At 45.4% G+C, this 27,461-nt stretch overlaps 1 protein-coding gene across 3 annotated transcripts in view; it reads left to right on the top strand.

Annotated features, from left to right (window-relative positions):
* Nucleotides 1-27,461, top strand: part of dym (dymeclin) — a 669,399-nt gene that overhangs the window by 172,212 nt on the left and 469,726 nt on the right. For all 3 annotated transcript variants that reach the window (XM_070867483.1, XM_070867484.1, XM_070867482.1), the window contains exon 8: nucleotides 10,835-10,977. In XM_070867483.1, the coding sequence (XP_070723584.1) occupies nucleotides 10,835-10,977 (143 nt within the window). The remainder of the gene's footprint in view (nucleotides 1-10,834; nucleotides 10,978-27,461) is intronic.

Here is a 27,461-nt window from a genome sequence, read left to right as displayed (position 1 = left end):
GTGAGGAGGACACAAAAAATCTGCAAAAGGACATAGACAGGCTAAGTGATTGGGCAAAAATTTGGCAGATGGAGTATAATATTGGAAAGTTTGAGGTCATGCACTTTGGCAGAAAAAAATCAAAGAGAAAATTATTATTTAAATGGAGAAAGATTGCAAAGTGCTGCAGTACACCAGGATCTGGGGATACTTGTGCATGAAACACAAAAGGATAGTATGCAAGTGCAGCAAGTGATCAGGAAGGCCAATGGAATCTTGGCCTTTATTGCAAAGGGGATGGAGTATAAAAGCAGGGAAGTCTTGCTACAGCTATACAGGGTATTGGTGAGGCACCTGGAATACTGCGTACAGTTTTGATTTCCATATTTACGAAAGGATATATTTGCTATGGAGGCAGTTCAAAGAAGGTTCACTAGGTTGAATCCGGGGATGAGGGGGTTGACTTATGAGGAAAGGTTGAGTAGGTTGGGCCTCTACTCAATGGAATTCAGAAGAATGAGAGGTATCTTATCGAAACGTATAAGATTATGAGGGGGCTTGACAAGGTGGATGCAGAGAGGATGTTTCCACTGATCAGGAAGATTAGAATTAGAGGGCATGATCTTAGAATAAGGGGCCGCCCATTTAAATCTGAGATGAGGAGAAATTTATTCTCTGAGGGTTGTAAATCTGTGGAATTTGCTGCCTCAGAGAACTGTGGAAGCTGCGACATTGAATAAATTTAAGACAGAAATAGACAGTTTCTTAAATGATAAGGGGATAAGGGGTTATTGGAGCGGGCAGGGAAGTGGAGTTGAGTCCATGATTAGATCAGCCATGATATTGAATGGCAGAGCAGGCTTGAGGGGCCGTATGACCTACTCCTGTTCATATTTCTTAGGTTCTTATGTTCTTAAAAGTAACAGTCAAATGTTCACAGATTTATTAAGCATACACACATTTAATATAGCATTTGTAATCACACCTAATGATTGTGGATTCAAACATGTTACAGTTCTGAGCTCAGTTTCAGGTTGATCAAAGCTTTTGCATCCAAATTTTCTTTACAATTTGCTACTTACACCTTTCTGTTGCATAACCACTACATTACACAGTTAGACCAAAAATTAAAAACCACTCCATATAAGGAGAAACTAATAAGGAACTGTTCAATCATGTAAATCAATTAACCACAAGTTTGTCTTTCATTCTGTATCATTCAGCACTGACCATACTACGTGGTCCTCCATCCCACATAAACTTCAATTAAAAAGATAATGTTTTTATAAATACTTTTCTTCTGCAGGGCTGACTGGCATCCTTACAGCCACATATCAGGGATTACAGTTCCTCAAGCTTGGGAATCATTACATACTGGCATGCCTTCATTGAGCTTATGCCATTAAAGCACATTCTCTATCAGCGGATTCACACAAGTATATTAAAACTACTGGTGCTGTAAGGGTCATAGAAATATAGAAAGTAGGTGCAGGAGTAGGCCATATGGCCCTTCGAGCCTGCACCACCATTCAATATGATCATGGCTGATCATGCAACTTCAGTACCCCATTCCTGCTTTCTCTCCATACCCCTTGATCCCTTTAGCCATAAGAGTCAAATCTAACTCCTTTTTGAATATATCTAACGAACTGGCCTCAACAACTTTCTGTGGTAGAGAATTCCATAGGTTCACAATTCTCTGAGTGAAGAAGTTTCTCCTCATCTCGGTCCTAAATGCCCTATCCTTAGACTGTGACCCCTAGTTCTGGACTTCCCAATATCGGGAACATTCTTCCTGCATCTAACCTGTCCAATCCCGTCAGAATTTTATATGTTTCTGTGAGATCCCCTCTCATTCTTCTAAATTCCAGTGAATATAAGCCTAGTTTATCCAGTCTTTCTTCATATGTCAGTCCTGCCATCCCGGGAATCAGCAAGAATGTCCTTTCTCAGATTAGGAGACCAAAACTGTACACAATATTCAAGGTGTGGCCTCACCAAGGCCCTGTACAACTGCAGTAAGACCTCCCTGCTCCTATACTCAAATCCTCTCGCTATGAAGGCCAACATGCCATTTGCCGCCTTCACCGCCTGCTGTACCTGCATGCCAACTTTCAATGACTGATGCACCATGACATCCTGGTCTCGTTGCACCTCCCCTTTTCCTAATCTGTCACCATTCAGATAATATCCTGCCTTCCTGTTTTTGCCACCAAAGTATATAACCTCACATTTATCTACATTATACTGCATCTGCCATGCATTTGCCCACTCACTTAACCTGTCCAAGTCACCCTGCAGCCTCTTAGCATCCTCCTCACAGCTCACACTGCCACCCAGCTTAGTGTCATCTGCAAACTTGGAGATATTACATTCAATTCCTTCGTCTAAATCATTAATGTATATTGTAAATAGCTGGGGTCCCAGCATTGAATCTTGCAGTACCCCACTAGTCACTACCTGCCATTCTGAAAAGGACTTATTTATTCCTACTCTTTGCTTCCTGTCTGCCAACCAGTTCTTTATCCACGTCAAACACTACCCCCAATATCATGTGCTTTAATTTTGAACACTAATCTCTTGTGTGGGATCTTGTCAAAAGCCTTTTGAAAGTCCAAATACACCACATGCACTGGTTCTCCCTTGTCCACTCTACAATCGCAATTCTCCACATTTTTTTTTCTGCAGTTCTAGTCAGGTAGAACAGTTCTACTTTGGAACAGAATTTTTTCTTCAAAAGGGGGCGTGTCCGGCCACTGACGCCTGATTTCAAAGTTTCCACAGTGAAAACGTACTCCAAACTAAAGTAGAATGGAGCAAGTGAAGATTTTTGTAGAACTGAAAAAACCTGTTCTACACATTAAAAAATCAGGCGCAGGTTACAAATTAGGCGCCCAGAACGAGGTGGGGGGAAGGGAACTCATTAAATTCTACAATAAATCCTTATTTATACTTCTACAAATATTATACAAATAAATCCAACCTGAATAAACATTTATAAGCCAAGAAAAGATTAAATAAACCATCTTCCTACCTGTGTGAAAGTGCTTCAGCCAGGGAGAATTCTGCAGCCGTTTGTGCCGCTGAGCGGGGGGGGGGGGGGGGGGGGGGAAGAAAGCTGTTCGTGCCGCTGAGCGTGAGAGAGGGGGAGGGAGGGAGCGAGAGAGAGAGAGAGGGGGAGGGGGGGAGGGAGAGGGGGAGGGAGGGAGAGAGAGAGAGAGAGAGAGGGGGAGGGAGAGAGAGGGGGAGGGAGGGAGAGAGAGAGAGAGGGGGAGGTGGAGAGAGAGAGGGAGGGAGAGAGAGGGGGAGGGAGGGAGAGAGAGAGGGGGAGGGGGAGAGGGAGAGGGAGAGAGAGGGAGAGAGAGAGAGGGGGGGGAGGGGGAGAGAAAGGGGGGGAGGGGGAGAGAAAGGGGGGGAGGGGGAGAGAGAGGGGGGGAGGGGGAGAGAGAGGGGGGGAGGGGGAGAGAGAGGGGGGGAGGGGGAGAGAGAGGGGGGGAGGGGGAGAGAAAGGGGGGGAGGGGGAGAGAGAGGGGGGGAGGGGGAGAGAGAGAGAGAGAGAGGGGGAGGGGGAGGGGGAGGGGGGAGGGGGAGGGGGAGAGAGAGAGAGAGAGAGAGAGAGAGAGAGGGGGAGGTCACCGGGAGCAGGAGTCGGGTCCGGGGGGGGGGGGGGAGGTGGCGGGAGCGCGGGTCGGGTTGGGTCCAGTCGGGAGGGGCGGGGAGCGGGAACAGGAGCGCGGGTCGGGTCAGTTGGGGGGTGGGAGCGGGTCTCGGGTCGGGGGGGTGAGCGGGTGTCGGGTCTGGTCGGCGGGGGGGGTGGGGGGGAAGCGGGTGTCAGGTCTGGTCCGGTCCGGAGGCAGGGGGCGGAACGGGTGTCGGGTCTGGTCGGGGGCGGGAGCAGATGCTGGCCGTGGGAGGAGCCTTATTCACGCAGCCCCAGTGAGGCCATTCAGCCAGGGCTAGGGGCTGCGTGCTTCGGGCCCCTCCCACACAGTTCGGCGCCTGGAGCTACTGCACTTGCGTGCCCACTGTAGCGCGCATGTGCAGAGGTCCCGGCACTGTTTTCAGCGCAGGGACCTGGCTCCGCCCCCCCACAGCTTGTGCTGGCTACGCCGAGGGCCAGAGGACCTACAGGTCGGTGGAGAATACCGAGGATTTTTTTAGGCGCGAAAAACGGGCGCCCAGCTCGGAGGGGCGCCCGTTTTCTTTCTTGTGGAAACTTGGGCCCTACTAGTTACATCCTCAAAAAATTCTAGAAGATTTGTCAAGTATGATTTCCCTTTCATAAATCCATGCTGACTTGGACCGATCCTGTCACTGCTTTCCAAATGCGCTGCTATTACATCTTTAATAATTAATTCCAACATTTTCCCCCTACCTATGTCAGGTTAACTGGTCTATAATTCCCTGTTTTAAAACGTGGGGTTACATTAGATACCCTCCAATCCATAGGAACTGATCCAGAGTCTATAAAATGTTGGAAAATGACCACCAATGCATCCACTATTTCTCAGGCCACTTCCTGAAGTATTCTGGGATGCAGACTATCAGGCCCGCCTTCAATTCCATCAATTTCCCTAACACAATTTCCTGACTAATAAGGATTTCCTTCAGTTCCTCCTTCTCGCTAGACTCTCGGTCCCCTATTATTTTTGAGAGGTCAGTTCTCAGTTCAAAAGTTCATAGAGTTTTAGAATTCTATGTAGCTGTACAAATTGTAACATTAGTTAGTTATTTTAAGGCATTACAGCTTAACAATCATAACTCCTTAAACAAAGGTTAAAGGTCAACATTGCAACAATGTCAAATCACTAAATCAGCAGTAGAATTTTGCTATTACTCTGATTAACCCTTTTTTTTACAAGAAGGACAATAAATCTTCGACTGAAGACAATGGGCTCAATTTTACCCAATGCCGTTTTTTGACATATTTGAAGAGTTACGCCCCCTTGAAAGTTTCCCCGTTGTAATTTTTTTAATTGCCGCAAAGTCTTTTAGCTTTGGGGGGTGGAGCCTTTGGACTATGCCGAAAAATGGAGGCTCCCCCTTCTGCGCATGCATGAAAAAAAATGTTTTCTACATGACTGGTATGGGCGAGCATGTCCAGTACACCTCCCAGTCTGCATTCAGCCATTTTTAAAGAGCCAGTTGTGTGTGAGAACTTTTCTTCTGAGTGGAAAAAAATCGGAGCTGCAATACGCAACGTGGCTCAAGGATCAAGAATTTCTCACAGGACGAAGTGGAGGCCCTGGTTTCTGTAATTGAGGCCAGATGGCACAAGCTGGACACCAGCAGAGGTCAAACAAAAGTTACGCCAAAAGAAATGAAGGAATGCTGGAACCAACTTTCACAAGATTACTGAGCAATGCTAACCACCCCGCGGTCCGGAGGTCAGTGCAAAAAGAAGTGCCAGGACCTTGGTCAAGCAGCTGGTGTAAGATTTTCATTTATTCACTGAATTTGCAATTGTAAATGTGACCAGCAGAAAGACACCCTCTCTAAAAAGTTATATTTTCATCTTTGCAGAGGAAGATGACCCACAACAATGGAGAGAGAATGCGAACAGGAGGCGGCCCGACATATCTGCACCTATTGACACCTTTGGAAGAGAGGGTCACTGCTTTGATGGGTCCTGCCTGGAGAAAAGCAACCATCACTGCACAAGCTGGGCCCACACTCGAGGGAGCAGGTAAGTCCTGCAAATTCCACAGTCTGGCTTTGCTAAATGTTAAGTACTGCACGGGCTAGCCATGCTTCGGTTCATGGGGATGTCTCCATCAGCTGTGCTTCGGTTGATGCAGTGTGCTATCATTCATCGTGGTCCTTCAAATGAGCCTGCTGCCTGCGCTGTGTGAGCCTACTCATGCCACCCTGCCCCCTCCTCTGCTGCTAATCATTTGTCTGTTCTGTTATATTTTGCAGAACTTGAGGCTAACCTTGACGAGGCTCAAGCCAATGCAGAAGAAGATTCAGACGTGGACAAACCTGAAGAGGAGAACCTCTTTCAATCCGAACTTCCAGACCCGGAGCATGGGGGTGAGGGGGAGGATGAAGCCCCCACTGTTGTATTCACTCTGGAGGAGGTGCTGGTGCCGTCCATTGAGGTGCCAGCCCTTTCCTGAGTGGTGCGAGGATTGGGACGTTTCCTAATTTCACACTGTCCGGGGATGCGGGTCCCAGTGGGGCGCAGCGGGCCACTCCCAGGGCCCCCACCGTCCGAGGCTGAGGATCCCAGTGGGGTGCAGGGAGCCGCAACCAGGGCCCCACCATCCGAGGCTGTGTATCCCAGTGGGATGCAGCGGCGCACACCCAGGGCCCCACCATCCGAGGCTGCGGATCCCAGAGTGAGGAGCGGAAGGAGAGCTCGACAGCACTCTCCTGAGAGGCAGGATGTAACAGATGTGATTCAGATGATGGCAATGAGTGCGGAGAGCATTGACCTTGCGCGATCACTCCTGGACACCATCAGTGGGGTAGGTTATGAGGTATTGGGACTGTTGGGAGAAGTAACAACACTCTCTCGAGAAATGGGAACACTCTCCGGGCCCATGATGGAGGGAATGTCGCAGGTAGCTGATGCGCTGTTGGGGCACATGAGGGAGGGGATGTCAGGAGTAGCTGCTGCAATAAAGGAACACGCTCAGACCCTGTGTTTGAAGGAATCAACTGCCACTCCCACTCCAATCCCCAGACCAACCTCTGAAGAGGCCCAAGCCAGGCCTTCCACATTACTGCCTGCTGCCCCCCCCCCCCCCCGCCCCCTCGATTAAGAAGTGCGCATTACCCGAGATGTTCGAAATGTTAATAAGCTTGGTCCCAACCAGAGAAAGCTGCGCCACTGCCAGTGGGCAGGGGTGGAGCCACTAAGACCAAGCGCAGCGGGCGGTCTTAGAATAAGGCGGAGGAGAGATGAGTACAGCCTTTGTTGTCTGTTGTTGTTGTTACTGTTATTATTGTTATTTAACTATTCTCAAATTAATAGTTTTTTGTAAGTGATGTAAATATACAAGTTTAAAAGCTTGTAAGTGATCTTAACTGAATAGTTTAAAATTTGATATAAGAATATTTTTATTAAAGTTAAGTACAAACAAGTGTTAAAATTTTGAATAAAATATATATTTTAAATTATAACTGAATCATTTACATTATTCCATTATTAACACAACTTTTTGAACTAAAGAAGAATCATTGACATTATTTGTTCCATTATTAACACAATATAACACATTACGGAACAGGTCCAAACTGTAAACATGGTCCATTTCGAATAGTTGTCGCTGAGCCTTCAGGCAGCAAAACATTCATAGATGAGCTGCTGGCACAAGGCTCTAGCAACCGTTAAAGGGGCACAATGGCCCCCCCCATCTCCGCCGTCGTGCTCCGGCTTCAGGTAGTTGCATGGCTTCCTCGTCCTCCTCGTCTGCTGCATCCTCCTCATCGTCAGCCACTCTCACCTCAGCTGCTGTTGCCTCATGATGGCTAAGTTGTGCAGCATGCTGCAGATAACAATGAACTAACCGACAATCTCAGGGGAGTATTGCAATTAGCCACCGGAATGGTCCAGGCATCGGAAACGTCGCTTAAAGATGCTAATGGTCCCCTCTTATGCTGCACATTGCAATGTGCGACATGTATTGCCGCTCAGCTTCCGTCCGGGTTATGCATAGGGGTGTCATCAGCCAGGTGACGAGGCTGTACCCTTTGTCCCCCAGCAGCCAGCTCTGCCCTTCTGGCTGCTGCTGAAACATGGCAGATATAGTACTCTCGCTTGGGTTGAAAGCATCATGGGTGCTCCCAGGGTATCTCGCATCAACTGCCATGATGAGATGCATATCATCACAGACGAGCTGCGCATTCATTGAGTGGAATCCTTTTCTGTTCCTGTACATCTTGGAATCCTCTAAAGGTGCTCGCAAGATGATGTGGGTACAATCAATGCAGCCCTGTACCTTGGGGAAGCCAGTAATCCTGCAGAAACACACAACCTTGTCACACATTGCCTGGGCAGTCATGGGGAACTTTATGTAGTCATTCCTCCGGGCATATAGTACAGCAGTCACCTGCCAAAAGCAGATATGTGTTGCATGTTGAGAAATGACACGCACATCCCCAGTTGTAGCCTGAAATGATCCAGATGCATAAAATGGAAGTGCAGCTGTAACCTTTACTTCAACTGACAAAGCAGTCCTCCTGATGCTTCTAGGGTGCAGGTCTGCTTTTATTAACTAACAGATCTCGGTTACAACTTCTTTGCGGAAACGCAGCCTTCTCACACAGTCCGCATCACTCAGGACAGGTCTGAGCGCCTGTCTTGATATACCTGATGTGGGTAAGGTCTCCTGCCCATCATCGTATGTGCTCTGAGGTTCCTCATGCGATGATGTCAAATCAGTTGTCTCCTCCGCAGCACCATCATGCAGAAGGCTTGCATGAGGTATGGCATTATCAATATTGCCCCCACAATTAAATTGTAGCTTTGTAACAACCTCAAAACACTAGGACAAAGCACTCACACCTCCCCTTCCCTCTCTCCAAGGATCACACCCTGGTCTGCGCATACGCAATAGGCTTGCTTACAACGGGAAGCTAGGCATTCAAAAGACACTTGGGGCAAGAAAGTGAAATGCAATTCTTGAATTTCTGTTTTTTTTTCCCAAGTACCACCCCACCACCGAACCTCCTTACCGGGCTCGAGGGTCAGAGCGTCGGCCCACAGAATCGCTCCCTCGCCCAGACACGGCCTTGGGGTTCGGCTCCCCCCCCCCCCCCCGGGTTTCTTTTGAAGCCGAGCCCCAAGGTCCTGTGTCTGGGTGAGGCAGCGATTCTGCCGGCCAACGCTCCGACTCTCGAGCCCAGTGAGGTGAGGAGAGGTGGTGGGGTGGTACATTGAGAAAAATTCAAGAATTGCATTCCACTTCCAATTTCTCCCTTTGAACTTTCAAAAAAATGTTGATTTGTGATGCATATTCTCTGCCGCCTTCACTCCCTCCAAAACTTTGGCTAAAAACAATGGCTTCTTTCTGTGCCGATTTTGTAATGTGCACTGATTTTTGTTACGTGCCCAGAAGGTTTTTTGGGAGTGGTCACAAACGCCATCATAGAAAAAATGTAAGTTGGCCAAACTTGCTTAAATGTCAAAAACTGGTGCAGAAATCAGGTTACATCCCTTATGAAGCAAAAAAAATCGTAGCATTAAAAAAATCGTACCTAAGTGAATTATGCTGGCGCAGAAACTTTGGGGAAATTTGGAAAATTTTTTTACTCAAAAAAAAAAACGGTGCACACCAAAAAAAGACACAGATTATTGGGAAAAATTGAGCCCCATGAGTTGCAATGTGCTGTCCACTAAAGATCATGGTGGGCCAGCATCATGTATTCAAGAAGTCATCATGGGAACCACTAAGCACATTGATACGTTTTCTATGCAGTAGGTTCCTTATCTCAGTCATGGCATTTTGGGAGGAGCAAAGTAGAGACCACTTACTTTCTCACAAGGAGGGGGGAAGGATTGTGTGTGTAAGAGGGAGAGAGCGAATGAGATCCATTCATCCCAGACTGTTTTCCCAACTCTGAGCAGCTAATTATAGAGTGGAGGCCTGGGGTCAGGTTGCTTTCCCATTGAAGAGCGGAATAAAATAATTTATCAAAAAAGATCGACACTGGATATTTATCAACTATTGCTCACTTACGATACGTCGGGTATCAAACAGCACATGTACTGTCTAAAAGTGATGCTCAAGGTGAATGTGTACTGCTGAATGTTGTTCCCTCGGTTGGAGTCACTGAAAACATTTAATTTATATTGCACTGTTCATCAAAGTCAGAGAATGTGCTGTTTTATAATGATAGGAATATTAAACGATGCTAAAATGTGGTTTTATGTTGCAAGATATAATTACTCTGCATTCTTGAAGTTAATGTTTGAGGAGGTTACAGGTCAGGTTTCAGACCAGAACGTTGGATGCTGTTATGGGAAAGTCAATTAAGAAGCTGCAGCCATACTTGCTTAAGTATCACTTAAGTGTGATACAGAAATTTGCATTTTACAGTGTGTGTGAAGTCTGGAGTGGTGACACAATGGCCAAGAGTTTCCACTTTGGACACAATTGCCAACCTGGGCACAAATTGCGCTCAAAATTGCGATAGTTTTGCAAAGTCAATTGTTTGCTTGAGTTTCCGCTCAAATTCATTTGGACCGAATATAAAATCTTCAATGAACCAGCGTAATTAGGCAGCGTTTTAATACACCATTTAAAAAAAAAAATTGCATTAAAAACATTCCTTGATATATTTAAGAGTGGTAACTTGGTGCAGTGTTATTCACCCAGCTGAAAAGGGGTTATCACAAAAAATAAACCTTTTTAATCTGTGCCTAGCCCACCACCTGGGAGTAACAAGATTTTAAATAACTGAAAATCACTTTTTTTTAAAACTCTACAAAACCGTTTACTAGTTACATTGTTGTAAAATAATCCATTTCTTAAGCTTTTAAAAGGTGCCTATTCGTGCCTTTGTGCCTTTAAAATAAAAACCTTCATTTTAAGAGCTTCCTTGAAGGTCCTCAAACAGGTGCAATTAGTGGAAACGCGCCATAGTGATTAATTCGATCTGGGAGCGTGATCCGTTTTGTGTGCGGTGCCGGCTTGCAACGCAATGTTTTTTTAAACTAACGCGAAATTGCAGAAACTCGATTTGCGCTGGACGTAATTTGCGCATGAAATTCCTTGATCTTTTGCACTGGTTTGGGCGAATTGCGCTGGAACCTAGTGGAAACTCTAGGCCACTATTTTTAATGTTTTAATAGATAAGAAATATCAGTGATCGATAAATTGAGCTTTTCTTTTTCTCCTTTTCACAGCCTTCAGTATACTAGCAGAATTGTAAAAACACTACTTTACAACTTCATTAGGCAAGAGAAGTGTCCACCCCCAGGGACTCAGGTTTTTGAGGAGACCTCTGAGGGAAGCGGATTACTATATGGCTTAGCATCTGGTGTGGCATGTAAGTACATTATGTTTGATTATAGGAGTTACAAGTACATATTTACTCTCCCTTCCTCAGTTGGCATGCACCTCCTCCTCGTCCTCCTGAGGATTGTGTTTTTTATAGTCTCTTGAACACTCTTAGTTCAACTTAACTCTCTTTATTTTGAGAGATTTCAGGCAGCCATGTGGAGCTTTAAAATGGCGTTCCTTCACAGACCCTCTCAATACAGCTCCCGATACCTCATAGCTAGAGGGTGCTATACATTATCTCGTTACACCGTTCCTTTCATAAGAAACAAAAATAAATTAAAGTTAACTTCAATATAAATGGGTAGTTAACTTCTTATGAATACATGTATTAAACAACTACAAGTTTAACAAACAACAAAACTCTTGTCTTATTAATTTTTTATCCAAGTGTCCATGATTTCTTATTTCTGTACATAGTGTCCCAGGTATTTTGGTGTTGTGCGGATTCTGTTGCTTCGCCTCAAATTGGTTGTTTCCGGGGTGGTCTGTGCACTGATCGCTTTAGTCCCTTTATCAGTGCTCTGAGGGGAAATATCAGGCAACATATCCCTGTTTTCACAAATTGTCGTTGAAGTGCTGTTTCACGTGTTGGTTGGCTGCATTGGCAGTGAATCGTCTGTGGGTGTCACTGAGATCTCTGGAGTTTTGATGAATGTCTCAGTGCTCTTTCTCAGATCTTTCCTATTTCTGCGATACTCACGGCCATCTTTTGTAATCACCTGATATGAATGAATGCCGACCTGTTTCTGAATCTGAGCTTTTTGCCACTCTTTGCTTTCTCGCGTTTGTTTGTGTCTCACTGTTTCTCCTGCCTGCAGTGTAGGAACTGCTGTAGCACTTCTTTTGTAGCAGTGTGCTTGTTTGGCATGGTTCCTTTCTTTGTTGACGATGACGTCGTGTATGATCCTTGGTTTGAGAGTTCATTTGCGATTGGGATGTTTGTCTTTGTGCGGCAACCAAGTAAGCGTGCGCTGGCGCACTATAAGAACATAAGAAATAGGAGTAGGCCATATGGCCCCTCAATAAGATCATGGCTGATCTGATCATGGACTCAACTCCACTTCCCTGCCGGTTCCCCATAACCCCTTATCCCCTTATTGTTTAAGAAACTGTATTTCTGTCTTAAATTTATTCAATGTCCCAGCTTCCACAGCTCTCTGAGGCAGCGAATTCCACAGATTTACAACCCTCTGAGAGAAGAAATTTCTCCTCATCTCTGGTTTAAATGGGAGGCTCCTTATTCTAAGATCATGCCCTCTATTTCTAGTCTCTCCCATCAGTGGAAACATCCTCTCTGCATCCACCTTGTCAAGCCACCTCATAATCTTATACATTTCGATAAGGTCACCTCTCATTCTTCTGAATTCCAATGAGCAGAGGCCCAACCCACTCAACCTTTCCTCATAAGTCAATCCCCTCATCCCCGGAATCAACCTAGTTGAACCTTCTCTGAACTGCCTCCAAAGCAAGTATATCCTTTCGTAAATATGGAAACCAAAACTGCACGCAGTATTCCAGATGTGGCCTCACCAGTACCTTATAAAGCTGTTGTAAGCCTTCCCTGCTTTTATACTCCATCCCCTTTCAATAAAGGCCAAGATACCATTGGCCTTCCTGATCACCTGCTGTATTTGCATACTATCCTTTTGAGTTTCATGTTCAAGTACCCCCAGGTCCTGCTGTACTGTGGCACTTTGCAATCTTTCTCCATTTAAATAATAAGTTGCTCTTTGATTTTTTTCTGCCAAAGTGCATGACCTCACACTTTCCAACATTATACTCCATCTGCCAAATTTTTGCCCACTCACTTAGCCTGTCTATGTCCTTTTGCAAATTTATTGTGTCCTCCTCACACATTGCTTTTCCTCCCATCTTTGTATCGTCAGCAAACTTGGGTACGTTACACTCAGTCCCTTCTTCCAAGTCGTTGATATAGATTGTAAATAGTTGGGGTCCCAGCACTGATCCCTGCGGCACCCCACTAGTTACTGGTTGCCAATCAGAGAATGAACCATTTATCCTGACTCTGTTTTCTGTTAGTTGGCCAATCCTCTATCCATATTACCCCCAACCCTGTGAACTTTTACCTTGTGCAGTATCCTTTTATGTGGCACCTTGTCAAATGCCTTCTGGAAGTCCAAATACACCACATCCACTGGTTCCCCTTTATCCACCCTGTTCGTTACATCCTCAAAGAACGCCAGCAAGTTTGTCAAACATGACTTCCCCTTCTTAAATCCATGCTGACTCTGCCTGACTGAATTTTGCTTTTCCAAATGTCCTGCTACTGCTTCTTTAATAATGGACTCCAACATTTTCCCAACCACAGATGTTAGGCTAACTGGTCTATAGTTTCCTGCTTTTTGTCTGCCTCCTTTTTTAAATAGGGGCATTACATTTGCAGTTTTCCAATCTGCTGGGACCTCCCCAGAATCCAGGGCATTTTGGTAAATTACAACCAATGCATCCACAATCCCTGCCGCTACTTCTCAAGACCCTAGGATGCAAGCCATCAGGTCCAGGGGATTTATCTGCCTTTTGTCCCATTATCTTACTGAGTACTGTTATATCTCAAATAAAGCAATGTGACTGAGTACTGTAGACTTGAGTAAGTGTGACCTTAGTCTCTTTATTCTGACTCCAGAGTCCTGGCACAGCATGGGAGGCCTGCTTATATGTAGTGCTCCCAAGTGATGCTGGGATCCCTTGGGACTCCAACCGATGCACCCTCAGGTCGCCCCCCCCCAAAGTCAATAGTACACTTATTTACAGGATGAGACGATCTGGGGCTTTCCGCTCCGCAGTCAATTGTCTCGGTACAAGTGCAGGTGAGTTGGTTGAGCCTTCGCTGGGCTGCTGCGGATGATGAGTTCAGCTTTGTGGTCAACTGTGATGTCGGGTGACACTTGTGTGTGTATCGAAGTTGATGGTGTCCTCTTCAGGTTGCTCGTGGCTGTCTGTGAATCGCAGTTTGGTTTGGTCCAAATGCTTTCTGCAAGTTAGACCTCAAACAACCTACTCCCTTCTTTGACTACAACTGTGCCAGCAAGCCATTTGGGACCATGTCCATAGTTGAGTACAAATACTGTGATCATTGACTTCAATATCGCGTCACAAATTTGTGCGATCATGGTACATGCTTTGTTGATGCCGCCTGCCCTCGACATGATCATGGAGATCAGGATGGACTAGAGAGAGCCATGTTTTGAGTGCCCTTTTCATGATCAGTTCGGCAGGGGAAACCCCGGTGAGCGAGTGGGATCTTGTGCGGTAGCTGAGCAGGACTGCAGGGAGCCTTCCGACACGCATTTCAAGTGTTGCTTGATGGTTTGGACTGCCCGTTCTGGCTGTTAGATGCAGGCTTCAATGGGGCATATGTAATGTGCTTGATCCCATTGCAAGTCATGAATTCCTTGAATTCAGCGCTGGTGAAGCACGGCCCATTGTCGCTGACGAGGACATCAGGCAGGCCTTGCGTGGCAAACATGGCTCATAGGCTTTCGATGGTGGCAGTGGATATGCTTATAGACATTATTACACAGTCAATCCATTTTGAATAAGCATCCACAACAACCTAGAAACGGAGCAGCGAAGTCAACGTGAATCCTCGACAATGGTTTGGAGGGCCATGACCACAAACTTAGCGGTGCCTCCCTGGGTGCATTGCTCAGTTGAGAGCAAGTGTTGCATTGGCGCACTCAAGCCTCCAAATCTGACTCGATGCCGGGCCACCACACATGGGATTTGGCTATAGCTTTCATCAATACTATGCCTGGGTGGGTACTGTGTAGGTCACATAAACTTTGTAGTCCTCACAAATTCTGACCGTGCCATCGCCCTTGAGAACCGGAACAATCGGACTGGCCCACTCATTGAACTTAACCGGTGCGATGATGCCCTCTCGTTGCAGCCTGTCCAGCTCGATCTCCACTTTCTCTCGCATCATATATGGCACCGCATGTGCCTTGTGTCGGATGGGTCGTGTACCGGAAACCAAATGGATCTGCACCTTCGCCCCAGAGAAATTTCCGATGCCTGGCTCAAACAACGACGGGAACTTGCTCAAAACCTGGGCACATGAAGCATCATCGATGGATGAAAGCACTCGGATGTCGTCCCAGTTCCAGCGGATTTTTCCTAGCCAGCTTCTGTCGAACAGTGTGGGGCCATCTCCTGGTACAATCCATAGTGGTAGTTTGTACCATCATAGGAGACTTTTACTGCTGCACTGCCAATTACAGGGATCAGCTCTTTAGTGTAAGTTCTCAGCTTGGTATAAATAAGGCTTAGCTTGGGCATTTGTGCCTTGTTGCACCACAGCCTCTCGAAGGCATTTTTACTCATGATACTCATGATACTCTCACCCGTGTCCAATTCCATGGATACTGGAATTCCGTTCAGTTCAACTTTTAACATGATCAGTGGACATTTCGTGGTGAAGGTGTACACTTCTGCCTCCTCGGTTTGAGTCTCTAGTTCAGCTTGATCCACTACGGATCGGTCTTTCTCTGCAACGTGAGGGTTTGCAGTTCGTCTGCACATTTGCTGGAGGTGTCCTATTGTTCCACAGCCTTTGCACGCATAGTGTTTGAAGCAGCATTGATGGGGCTCGACGAACACCTCCGCAGTGCCAACAAGGTGTTTATTGCTTCGCATTCACACTTGATGGCGGACTCTGAGTCATCTGAGGTCGTGTAGCTGCAGGCATGTACGTTCTGCCATATGCATTCCTGCCTGAAAATGATGTTACTTTGTGTACAGTACTTGCCGATGCATCTTTATGCTTCAAAATTTGTTTGGTGTTATCGCTGGTGGACATAAATGCCTGGGCTGTCGTTATGGCTTTGCTCAGGTTCGGTGTTTCAATAGTCAATAGTTTGCGAAGAATAGCCTCATGGCCAATGCCAAGCACAAAGAAGTCTCTTAGCATTTGCTCAAGGAATCCATTGAATTCGCAATGTCCTGCAAGGCGCCTTAGTTCGGAGACGTAGCTCGCCACTTCCTCGCCTTCAGACCGTTGACATGTGTAAAATCGCTACCTTCCATCAGAATGCTCTCCTTCGGATTCAGGTGCTCCCGGACCAGCGTACGCAGTTCTTCACAGATTTGGTTGTTGGTTTCACCGGAGCTAGAAGATTCTTCATGAGGCCATAGGTTGTTGCCCCGCAGATGGTGAGGAGGAACGCCCTTCGTTTGGCAGCATTCTCATTCTCTTGCAGCTCGTTGGCCACAAAATATTGGTCGAGTCGCTCCACGAAGGCTTCCCAATCGTACCCTTCTGAGAATTTCTCCAGGATACCAACAGTTCTCTGCATTTTCGTGTGATGGTTCGTTATCTATTAGTCGTCGTCAACTGTTATGTCTCAAATAAAGCAATGTGACTGAGTACTGTAGACTTGAGTAAATATGACCTTAGTCGCTTTATTCTGACTCCAGAGTCCTGGCATAGCATGGGAGGCCTGCTTATATGCAGTGCTCCCAAGGGATGCTGGTTACAAGATCCCTTGGGACTCCCAATAGATGCACCCTCTGGTGGCGGTAGAATGCTGGTTACAAGGTGTTGCATACATAACAAGTACCACCTCTTTAGTGATTGTGTTAAATTCCTCCCCCCCCCCCTCCACTCCCATAGCCCCTTGACTATCCACTGTTGGAATATTGTTAGTGTCCTCTACCGTAAAGACTGATACAAAATATTTGTTCAGAGTTTCTGCCATCTCCATGTTCCCCATTACTAATTCCCCGATCTCGTCCTCTAAGGGACCAACATTTACTTTAGCCACTCTTTTCCTCTTTATATACGTATAGAAACTCTTGCTATCTGTTTTTATATTTTGTGCTAGTTTACTTTCATAGTCTATCTTCCCTTAATCATTTTTTAGTCGTTCTTTGCTGGCTTTTAAAAGCTTCCCAGTCTTCTGTCCTCCCACTAGTTTTGGCCACTTTGTATGCCCTTGTTTTTAATTGGATACCGTCCTTTATTTCTTTAGTTAGTCATGGATGGCTATCTTTTCTCTTACACCCACCCTTACCTCCTAACTGGAATATATTTTTCTTGAGAGTTGTGAAATATCTCCTTAAATGTGCCCTATCAAGATCTTCAGTTGGTGTGTTTCACCAGATGAGAAGGTTCATGTAGAAGTCACTACAGTCTTTCTTTGTCTTCTTGATTAACCGCTTTGCGAGCTTAACCGCATTCTCAACTTTTCCATAGCTTTGTGGATATTCTGGTAAGCTTGTTGCCTTATTGAATCCATATTTTGTGGCAAAGTTTGTGAACTGTTGTGAGTTGAAGGGAGGTCCATTGTTGGATTGGACCTTGTCTGGAATACAGTGGTTAGAGAAGTGTTTCTTGAGGTGTTTGATGATTACTGTGGAATCTTTCTTTCCATGCAGATTGTCTATCTCGAAATAGCCTAAATAGTAGTCCACTGTGCAGAAGTAGTCTTGGCCATCGAGTGTGAATATGTTACAACCAATCTTTTCCCACAGTCTCTGAGGGAGGTCGTGACTTATCAATAGCTCTTTTGGTTGGCTCGATTGATAGGTGTTACATGTTTCACACTTTGAAACAGTCTTTTATGTCACTGTTCAATCCTGGCCAGTAAACTGATTCTCTGGCACGTCGAAGAGTGCTCTCGACGCCAGTGTGAGCAACTTGGAGTCGCTGACAAATGTCTGATCTCAGGGATTTTGGTATGACACAACGATAGCCTTTAAGACTATACCATCCTGTGTTGTAAGTTCATCACAAACTTTGAAGTATGCATGCGGTTCAGGCGGGCATTCATGTGTCATTTCTGGCCATCACGTTGTGATTTGTTGTATGACCAGTTGTAGTGTGGAGTCGCTTGCAGTTGCACGTTGTATGGTAGTCAGTCCTTGTTTGGAGAGTTGGAGAATGTCCACCATGTGGATGCATTCCATTGCAATTTCTGTCGGTGATCTCTCCATGTTTTCAACGTATGCACACAAGAGGGTGTCTACTAGGTACATTTCTTTTCCTGGTTGGCACCTTATTTCAACATCATATTGGTTGAGCCGAATGAGCAAACGTTGTAGTCACTTGGGTGCTTGCGATAAATAGCAACCAAAGGCTTATGGTCTGTCCACAGCGTGATCTTGCAACCATGTATATATTGATGGTTTCGTTCCATTCCTAAGACTTGAGCAAGCAGCTCCTTTTTGATTTGAGAGTATCACGTTTCTGCTGGAGTGAGCGCTCGGCTCGTGTATGCAATTAGTTGTCCCTGTTGCAGTAGGACGAACCCAAGACCCTTGCTCGAAGCATCTCCTTGACCTTCGGTTGCAAGTTTGTGGTCAAAGTACCTGAGCACTGGAGAATCTGACACGCGTTTTTTTTTAAAGCTTCAAACGCTTTGTCTTGATCTTCTTTTCTAGACCGTGTCTTTAAGACTGAGCCATTGCAGAGGCTCAAGAAGGTCTGAAAGATCTGGCAAGAATTTTGTGAGGTACTTTGTCATGCCAACAAATCGTTGTACACCTGCGATATACTGCGGTCTCTGCGTTTCGTTGATTGCGACCACTTTGCTTGGATCGGCTTTGAGTCCATCACCAGACAGTATGTGTCCCATGTATTTCACTTGGGAGCTCTTGTATTCGAACTTATTGAAGTTTAGTTTGGTGTTTCGCTCTCTGCATCTCTGCATGAATTTGCGTAAGTCTGCGTCATGATCGTGATTAGCCTCTTAAGTGTCTCACCGCGTCCAGTGATCAAGATGATATCTGCAATCTTGTAGACGCCATCTTAGATCCTTGAGGTTCTGGTCTAGTTTCTGCTGGAAGATTTTCGGGGCAGGACTGATGCCAAATGGCATTCTATTATATCTATATCGTTCCCATGGAGTCTAGAAGGTCGTGAGGTAAGAGAACTCTGTGTCTAGTTCAGATTGCAAGAAACCCGCCTTGCAGTCTGCTTTAGTGAAGACCTTTACATTTGACATCTGTGGCACGATGTCATTGATCAGAGGAAGTGGATAGTGTCCACATTTCAGGTCATTTTTCAGATGTTGAGAGTCGATACTTACTCATATATTTCCATTTGTTTTTTGTGCAGTCACTAGACTGGATACCTAGTCCGTTGGTTCAACCACTTTCATGATGATTTGTCGTTTTTCCAATGATCACATTTGTCTTTTAGCGTTTGTTTGATCGCTATAGGTACTCGTCTGGGTGGCATTACAGCTGGTGTCGCTGATTAAGTTCAAGGTGAACTGTCCCTGGTATGTGTCCAAGTCCCTTAAACACATCCGGACACGCATTGTTGACACCAGTTTTTGACGCTAGCAAGACGTTTGCCTTGTTTGTAATTTGCGATTCACGTGGTTCATTTACTACCACGATATTCTGATGCTGCACTTTTATCAGTTGTAGCTGTTGAGCAGTGCATGAGCCAATCAGTGGTGCACTTTGGCCCTCAATGATCACAAAGGGCACAACATACTTTTGCTTGTTTTTTTGAATTTTCCAGTGGCACATTACAAGTTCCTACCACTGGAATGGTTGCATGGTTGTCATATAGTGACAGTGTTGTCTTAGATTATTTTACCTTTAAGCCTTTAGGTAAGTATCTAAGAGGGAGCACATTGCATGTGGCCCCACAATCTATTTGCATTTTTACCATTTGACCTTTAATGGAGAAGTTAGCCATAATCTTGTTAGGATACTTTTTGTCAGCTTTGTCCTTGATTATGCGACCAACTTTGCCAAGCATCTTTGCAATCATGACTTCAAAATCAGAATCATAACTCTCTTCATATATTGCATGAACTTTTGACTTGCCCTTATATTTAGGGTTATGTGTAGACTTCTGCCTTGATCCACTTTGCCTGCATTTTTGAGAAAAGTGATTTTGTTTGCCACAACTTGTGCAGGTCTTCCCATATACTGAGCATTTAGTTTTTTGACAGCTCATGTCTTTTGTCACAGTATCTGCAATTGTTCGTGAACTCTTTTTCTGTGAATTCTTTCTTTGTGGGTCGGGGTTTTTGTCTGACAGCTTTGACATCTTCAGAGCTTCATGGATTTCTTTTGCGCAACTGTGCCCTCTAGCTTTACAGAGCATCACACATTTATCGAGTGTTAGGCTTGATTCTTGCAACAGCCTTTTGCGCAGAGTGTTATCAGATATTCCGTAGACTATGCAGTCGCTAATGAAATCATCCCTCAAATTGCCGAAACCACATGACGATGTTAACTCTCTCACTTTCACGAGATATCTGTCAAACCGCTCGTCCCCTTGTATACAGTTGTTAAACTGGTACCGTTCATAGATGATACCATAAGAAATAGGAGCAGGATTAGGCCATACGGCCCCTTGAGCCTGCTCCGCCATTTAATAAGATCATGGCTGATCTGATCACGGACTCAACTCCATTCCCCGCCCGCTCCCCATAACCCCTTATCCCCTTACCACTCACTTAGCCTGTCTATGTCCTTTTGCAGATTTTTTGTGTCCTCCTCACACATTGCTTTTCCTCCCATCTTTGTATCATCAGCAAACTTGGCTACGTTACACTCGGTCCCTTCTTCCAAGTTGTTGATATAGATTGTTTTACCTTTACAGTGCTCTTTCCAGAGCTTAATCTCAATTTCTTGCTTGTCTTCCTCTGATTTGTAGGGAAGATTATTGTGGATATCGAGGACATCGCTGTTAATGGCAGTAATAAATGTTGCACCCCTAATTCTATGTGGTTTTTCCACATATTCATGATAGTGTCATTGCTGGCCCACAGTTGTTTACATTTTTTCCAGTTGGCTTTCAAATTGCCAGTCACCTGCCATGGAGGTGGGAGAGGAATGTGCGCTGGAGTTGGCACCGTGGTGGTCATGATAGCTCGCTACAGTTTAGGACTTTGAGTTTGTCACACACATGTATACAGTTCAAATACCCATTCCTTCACAGACTCCCTCTCTCAATACAACTCCCTATACCTCCTAGCTAGAGGGTTCTATGCATTATCTCGTTACAGATTGGATATAGCTTCTTGGGTGTTTTTCATCCTCTGAGACCTTTCCCACTGCCCATTTTTTATACGTGAACCTAGACAGTGACGGTTAGTAAGTTATTTGATCATGATGTCACAATTAATCCTAATTCTGTTCTCATTTGACTTTCAATTACGTACACTTTGTAACGAGTTACTGAATAATAAAGAATAGGAACCCTGGCTGACATTCCTCTCCTTAAGCAGGAGTATTGAGTGTAGCATTCTCACTGACATCTGGCTGAGATCAGCTAATTTAAATGTCTCACAAAGCCAGGATTTTCTATTATAATTCATCAGTTGTACAAAAATTTGACATTTCAGTAAATCCTTTGAAGCTTAGAACTAAAACTAATTTACAATTATACAGTTTAAAAATACTTTGAACAACAATATTGATTGTGGGTTGTTGCATTTGAATCAAACGTGTACTGAGAAACGATATGCCGTTTCTTTGGTAATCTGATAGAGAGATTTGAGTTGAAGACCATCATTAACGCTTTCATTGTAGAGTTGCATATTATGGGGCCAAGTTTCGGCCTGAGTTGCTCCTGTTTTTTTGGAGCAACTGGTTTAGAATGGAGTATCTTAGAAATTGCAATTCTCGGCATTTAGTTTGCTCCAGTTCTAGTCAGTTAGAACAGTTTCAGTTTGGAACAGATTTTTTTTTTCAAAAGGGTGCGTATCCAGGCCACTTACGCCCGTTTTGAAAGTTTAGGCAGTGAAAACTTACTCCAAACTAACTTAGAATGGAGTAAGTGTAGATTTTTGTACGCTCAGAAAAACCTTGTCTACACTTAGAAAATCAGGCGTAGGTTACAAATCAGGCATAGGGAATGGTGGGGCGGGGGGGGTTTTAAAGGGAAGTTTACAAACATTAAACACTTCAGTTTTACAAATAAAGAGCCATCATCAATAATAAATGATAAAAACATCAATAAATCAACCAAAAAAAATTAATAAGAATTTTTAAAAAAAATCAATAAATAAAACATTTTCTACTTACCGACTGCAGCACCGGGAGTCCTCCAACAGCGTGCTGGGATGCCCCCCCCCCCCCCCATTGTGTCTCTATCTCTCTGTCTATGTGTGTCTCTCACTCTCTGTCTATCAGTGTCTGTGTTTCTGACAGTGAGGGGAGGGGGAGGAGTGGGGTAGAGGGAGAGAGGGGTGCGGGGGGGGGAGGGGAGGAGGAGAAGGGGAAAGGGGGGGGAAGGAGAAGGGAGGTGGGGGGGAGAAGGGGGAGGGAGGCTGAACAGGCTGGGCCCAAGACTTCGGGCAGGGCACGTCCCCAGCATCAGATTTACAGGTAGGTGGTGTTGGGTCGGGTTGGGGTCGGGGGGGGAGACGGATGGAGGTCGGGTCGGGTCCAGTCCGGGGGCGGGGGGTGGTCGGGAGCATGGGTCGGGTCGGGGGTGGGAGGGGAGGAGGGAGGACGGGTTGGTTCGGGTTGGGGGTGGAGGGTAGGGAGCGTGGGTCAGGTCCGGGGGTGGGGTGGGAGGGAGGTTCGGGGTGGGGGGGGGGGGTTGCAGAGGGAGGTCGGGGCGGGGGGGAGGGAGGTCAGGTTGGGTCGGGTCCTGTCCGGGTGGGGGGGTTGGGAGGGTTGGTGGGAGGGAGGTCTGTTCGGGTCGGGGGGAGGGAGGGAGAGGGAGGGAGGGGTCAGGTCGGCGGTGGGGGTGGGGGGGGTGAGGGGGAGAGGAGGGAGAGGGAGGTCAGGTCGGGGTGGGGGGAGCGCGGGTCAGGTTCAATCCGGTCCGGAGGGGGGAGCGGGAGTCGAGTCCGGGCGGGGGGGCGGGAGTCGGGTCAGGAGGAAGCAGGAGCTGGGCGTGGGAGGCAGCCTTATTCACGCAGCCCCAGTGAGGCCATTCGGCCAGGGCTTGGGGCTGTGTGCTTCGGGCCCCTCCCACACAGTTTTGGGCGCCTGGAGCTACTGCACATGCGTGGCCACTGTAGCGCGCATGTGCAGAGGTCCCGGCACTGTTTTCAGCGCAGGGACTGAGCTCCGCCCCCCACAGCTCGTGCTGCGTCGCGCCCAGCTCCAGAGGACCAGCAGGGAGCCGGAGAATAGGTACGTTTTTTTTAAGCGCACTTTGTGGCGCGAAAAACGGGCGTCCAGGTCGGGGCTGCGCCGTTCTAGGTGCAGCCCGAAACTTGGGCCCTATGTATGATTGTTAAACTTTAGTATGAGGTACAGTGGAACTCGGGTACAATTTCACAAATTATGAAAAAAGCAGGAGTTTCTAAAAAGCTGGAAGCAATAAAAATCAAGGCTGGTCTGGTGCATAAGCACCTTTATTTGCTTAAATTTTATACAACATCTTACAAGGGTGAATACAGTATAATATCTTAAAATTGACAACATCTTAAAAAGAGGAATACAGTATAATGGTCTAGATTTTGCTCGAGTGGGGCATTTTATGATATGTCCTGTTAGACTTGTTCGTGCACATTTAGGCTTTAAACTGTTTTGCCTACAAGGTTGTTGGAAGAGCAAGCTGATAATGGTGCAGCAAGGGCAACAAGGCATCTGAGACCTGGGTGAACCACGGGACAAACAATGTATCTCCTTAACCAATGAGATTAATAGACTGAGGAAAAAAAGAGGAAGGACTTGAGAAGAAGATTAAATTAGAGTGGGTGAATTCAATGTCAAATCGGGTACAGAAAGAGAGAGATATGGAAAGAAAGATTAGATTGGGAGAGAGAAAAAGGAAAAGTAATAAAAGAAATTTTAAAAAATTAGACTGTGCCATTAAAAAAAAACCTGCAACAACAATTCACAACCTTGAAGGAATTCTATTTCACACTTTTAATTGTTAACTTTCTAGGCAAAAGAAATTGATTGGCAGTCAACAAATATCAGAGTTAAAAGGGTACTTGCACTGTTAATTATTGGACTTAACTTTCTGTGGTGAGTTTAATGGGCAATTAATATGCAAATGCATCAATTTCATGAAAATCACTAGAGGTTAAAGGTGAGATGCAAAACTAACGGCGGAGCAAATTGGCCAGCAAGTTGTGGCGATTCACAATACACTGGGTTATCTCTTGCTTGCCATGAGTTTCTGGCCGATTTGTACTTTAATAACTCTGCACCGTTCACACGCTGTTGTATTTTCATCAAAATTCGGGCTAATTTTTTAAGAAGTAAAAAAAAATATTCATGTCTCTTTTTATGCTGCGATGAATTCTATGATTTTCTTTTTGGTGGAAGTCAGCATTCATCAACCTGCATTTTCCCTTTCAGTGCATAAAATTCATCAAACATTGCACTATTCACCTAAGCAGTGCTTCATCAACATCGGCTATCTTACTTTCACAATTTTGTTTCATTTCTCTCCGTGTTTCAAGGCGTCCGCTTTTCTATTTAAAAAAAAACTGAGATTTAGAAAAGTCATGTTTCTGTATGACTAACTTTTGAATCTTCATTCCACAAACTGTCAAAGCACCCGCTTGCTTGCACAGTGACACGTCACAACACTTTTTTGTTGAGTCATCTGGAAATTCAACTTCGATTCCTACTTCACCCATATAACACGAAGGGCTCAATTTTCCCCAAAGCTTATTTTTTGGCATACTTGAAGAGTTACGCCTGTTTTTTGGGGCCCAATTACACCCAAAGAAATGCTCTAAGTTTCCCTGTTGGATTTCTTCATTTTGGCACAGCCTAACCTGTCCTTCAGTTTTGGGGTGGAGCCTTGATCTGCGCCAAAAAGATCGGTTTGCCACAGTAACCAGGGACACAATGTGAGCTGAGGCTGGAAAGTGAAACATACATACAGTCAGCTCGCAACACATTAAAACACATTGCATCAACTTAAAAACACACTAAAACACATTGCATCAACTTAAAAATAAATTAAAACACATTGCATCAACTTAAAAATAAATTAAAACACATTGCATCAACTTACCTCCAATTATTAAAGTTCCCCACACCCCCCCCCCCCCGATGCCCCCCCAAGCCCCTTGCTTGTGTCGGTCCTGCTCCCCTGCCCGACCCTAGCCCTGAGTGCCTTGCCGGTCTGCTTCCCTAGCCCGCCCTGAGTCCCTTGCCAGTGCAGCTCCAGCTCCCCCGCCCCGAGTGCCTTGCCGGTCCTGCTCCACCCCCAGCCCTGAGTGCTTTGCCAGTCCAGCTCCCCACCATTCCCGAGTGCATTGCTGGTCCCACCCCTATCCCAGGCTGAGTGGCTTCCCGGTCCACTCCCCCGCCCCTATCTCAGGCTGAGTGGCCTCCCGGTCCACTCCCCCACCCCTATCCCAGGCCGAGTGGCCTCCCCCTCCCGGTCCCCCGCCCCTAAACCAGGCCGAGTGGCCTTCCCCCCGCCCCTATCCCAGGCCGAGTGGCCGCCCCCCTCCCAGTCCCCGCACCTAACTACACCCGAAAGGCTGTACATCTCTTACCTTTCCTGCTGCTGCTGTCCGGGCATCTGCTGCACTTACCTGTGCCGATTTCTTTAACTCTCCAGAAGGTTTTTCTGCAAATGCCACATACGCTGGCCTAAGAAGAACTGGAGTTACTCTCAGCTGGTGAAACTTGCCTAAATGGCCAGAATTAGCAAGGGTGGCAGATTATGCCCCCTTTGGCTGAAAAAAAAAAGTACCTAAAAAAAATCATAACTAACTGAGTAATGTTGGTGCAAATTGATTGGGAAAACTGTTTTTTTAACTTAAGCCAAAAAAAGCAGCCTGCTCCAAAAAAACGGCGCAAATCACTGGGGAAAATTGAGCCCTAAAAGATAGGTGGAAACAAGGTCAAGCCGATTCTTAGGCATGTTGACAACGAAACCAAATCAAATTGAGAGATGAAAGCCTCTGGCTTTCAAAAGTGCCAAGTCTTGTTAATATGGGATTTCTGTGTGCCACACTGCGTGCATATAAGCAGGAATTACATGATGAAATTGTAATAAAACAAACTTTTCACAATTGGATACATAGGGGAAAAAAAGAGACTTTAGAAATGATTGCATTAAAACAGGAATTGCAATTAAGCGAGTTGCAAATAAATGGGTACGACTGTTACAGAAAAAAAACTACTATCCCGGAGGAAGGCCCAAGGACATCTCAATCCAGATGTCACTTGGCAAAGTACTTTATATCTCTCTGCCTTTTTTAAAATGATGGAGCATTTAAAGAGCCATTACCCTTTTTGATTACTTTTTGTACCTGTGCGTGAGCTTTTAGTGATTTATGTATTTCGACAACTAAATTAATTTTCTTCTCCACAGCTCTTAGTTTCTCTCCATTAAGAAAATATTTGATTTGTCTTTCTCGGATCCAAAGCAGATGGCCTCACACCTCCCCATGTTGAACTCCATCTACTATAGTTTTGCCCACTTATTTAATCTGTCTATATCCCTTTGTAACATACTGCTCCCATCCGTACAACTTGCTGCGCCACTTAACTTCAAGTTATCTGCAAACTTAAATGAACAACTCTCTATTCCTTCATCCAAGTAATTGATACATATGGTGAATAGCTGAGGCTCCCTGGGGTCATTTGTCATGACCTGCCAAATAGAGAAGCAATCCTTTATCCCTATTCACTGTCTCCTACCTCCCAACCAATGACTGATCCATGTCACAAGGTTACCTCCAATTCTGTGTGATCCCATTTTTGCTGATAATCTGTGTGTAGAACCTTGTCAAATGCCTTCTGGAAGTCATCCTTAGGCACTCCCCTATCCACCATGCTAGTGACTTCTTCAAAACATTCAGCTAGATTAATCAGACATGACCTAACCTTCACAAATCCATGCTGACTCTCCTTGACCACCTGATACTTCTCCAGGTGCTCAGTCAGTGATTTTCCAGTACCTTCCCCATGTTAAACTGACATCTGCAGTTACCTGGTTTCTCCCTATTTCCCTTCCAATCCAAGGGCATAATTCCTGAATCTAGAGACCTTTGGAAAGTGACTAATATAGCTGCAATTTCTTCAAGTATTATTTTCTCCTTTACCATTTTTACTTGTATGAAATCCATGGAGTTCCTCCCCACGACTTATTTGAGGTTCCCTTGTACTGATGATATTTTGTCCTCTTCCTCTATGAAAATGGATACATGGTATTCATTTAACAAGTCTACCATTTCCTTATTGTCCATTATAGTCTCGCCTGCATCTGATTTCAAGCCCAGTTTACTGTGATCAATTTATTTCTCATCCCTTCAAAGTTTGCCTTACTTAAATTTAAAACCTTGGTTTATGACTCCCCCTTCTCCTCTCGAGCCTAATATCAAATTCAATTATATTATGGTCCCTATTTGCAAGATGCTCCCATTTCGGCATCTGGAGAAAATCGTCTTTTCACCACCCCCATACCGCCCAATGCAATAATTACTTGCCTCTAGAATGCATTTAACTTAACGAAACATACCGAAGTGCTTCACAGAATGTGAACATAACCAGATACTGGGCAATAGTGTGATTAAGAAGGAATTGGTTGCAGTCACAAAAAATATC

This window comes from Pristiophorus japonicus, chromosome 2 (assembly GCF_044704955.1).
Source record: "Pristiophorus japonicus isolate sPriJap1 chromosome 2, sPriJap1.hap1, whole genome shotgun sequence".
NCBI classification, from domain to species: Eukaryota; Metazoa; Chordata; class Chondrichthyes; family Pristiophoridae; genus Pristiophorus; species Pristiophorus japonicus.
This window is presented reverse-complemented; position numbering and strand designations above follow the sequence as displayed.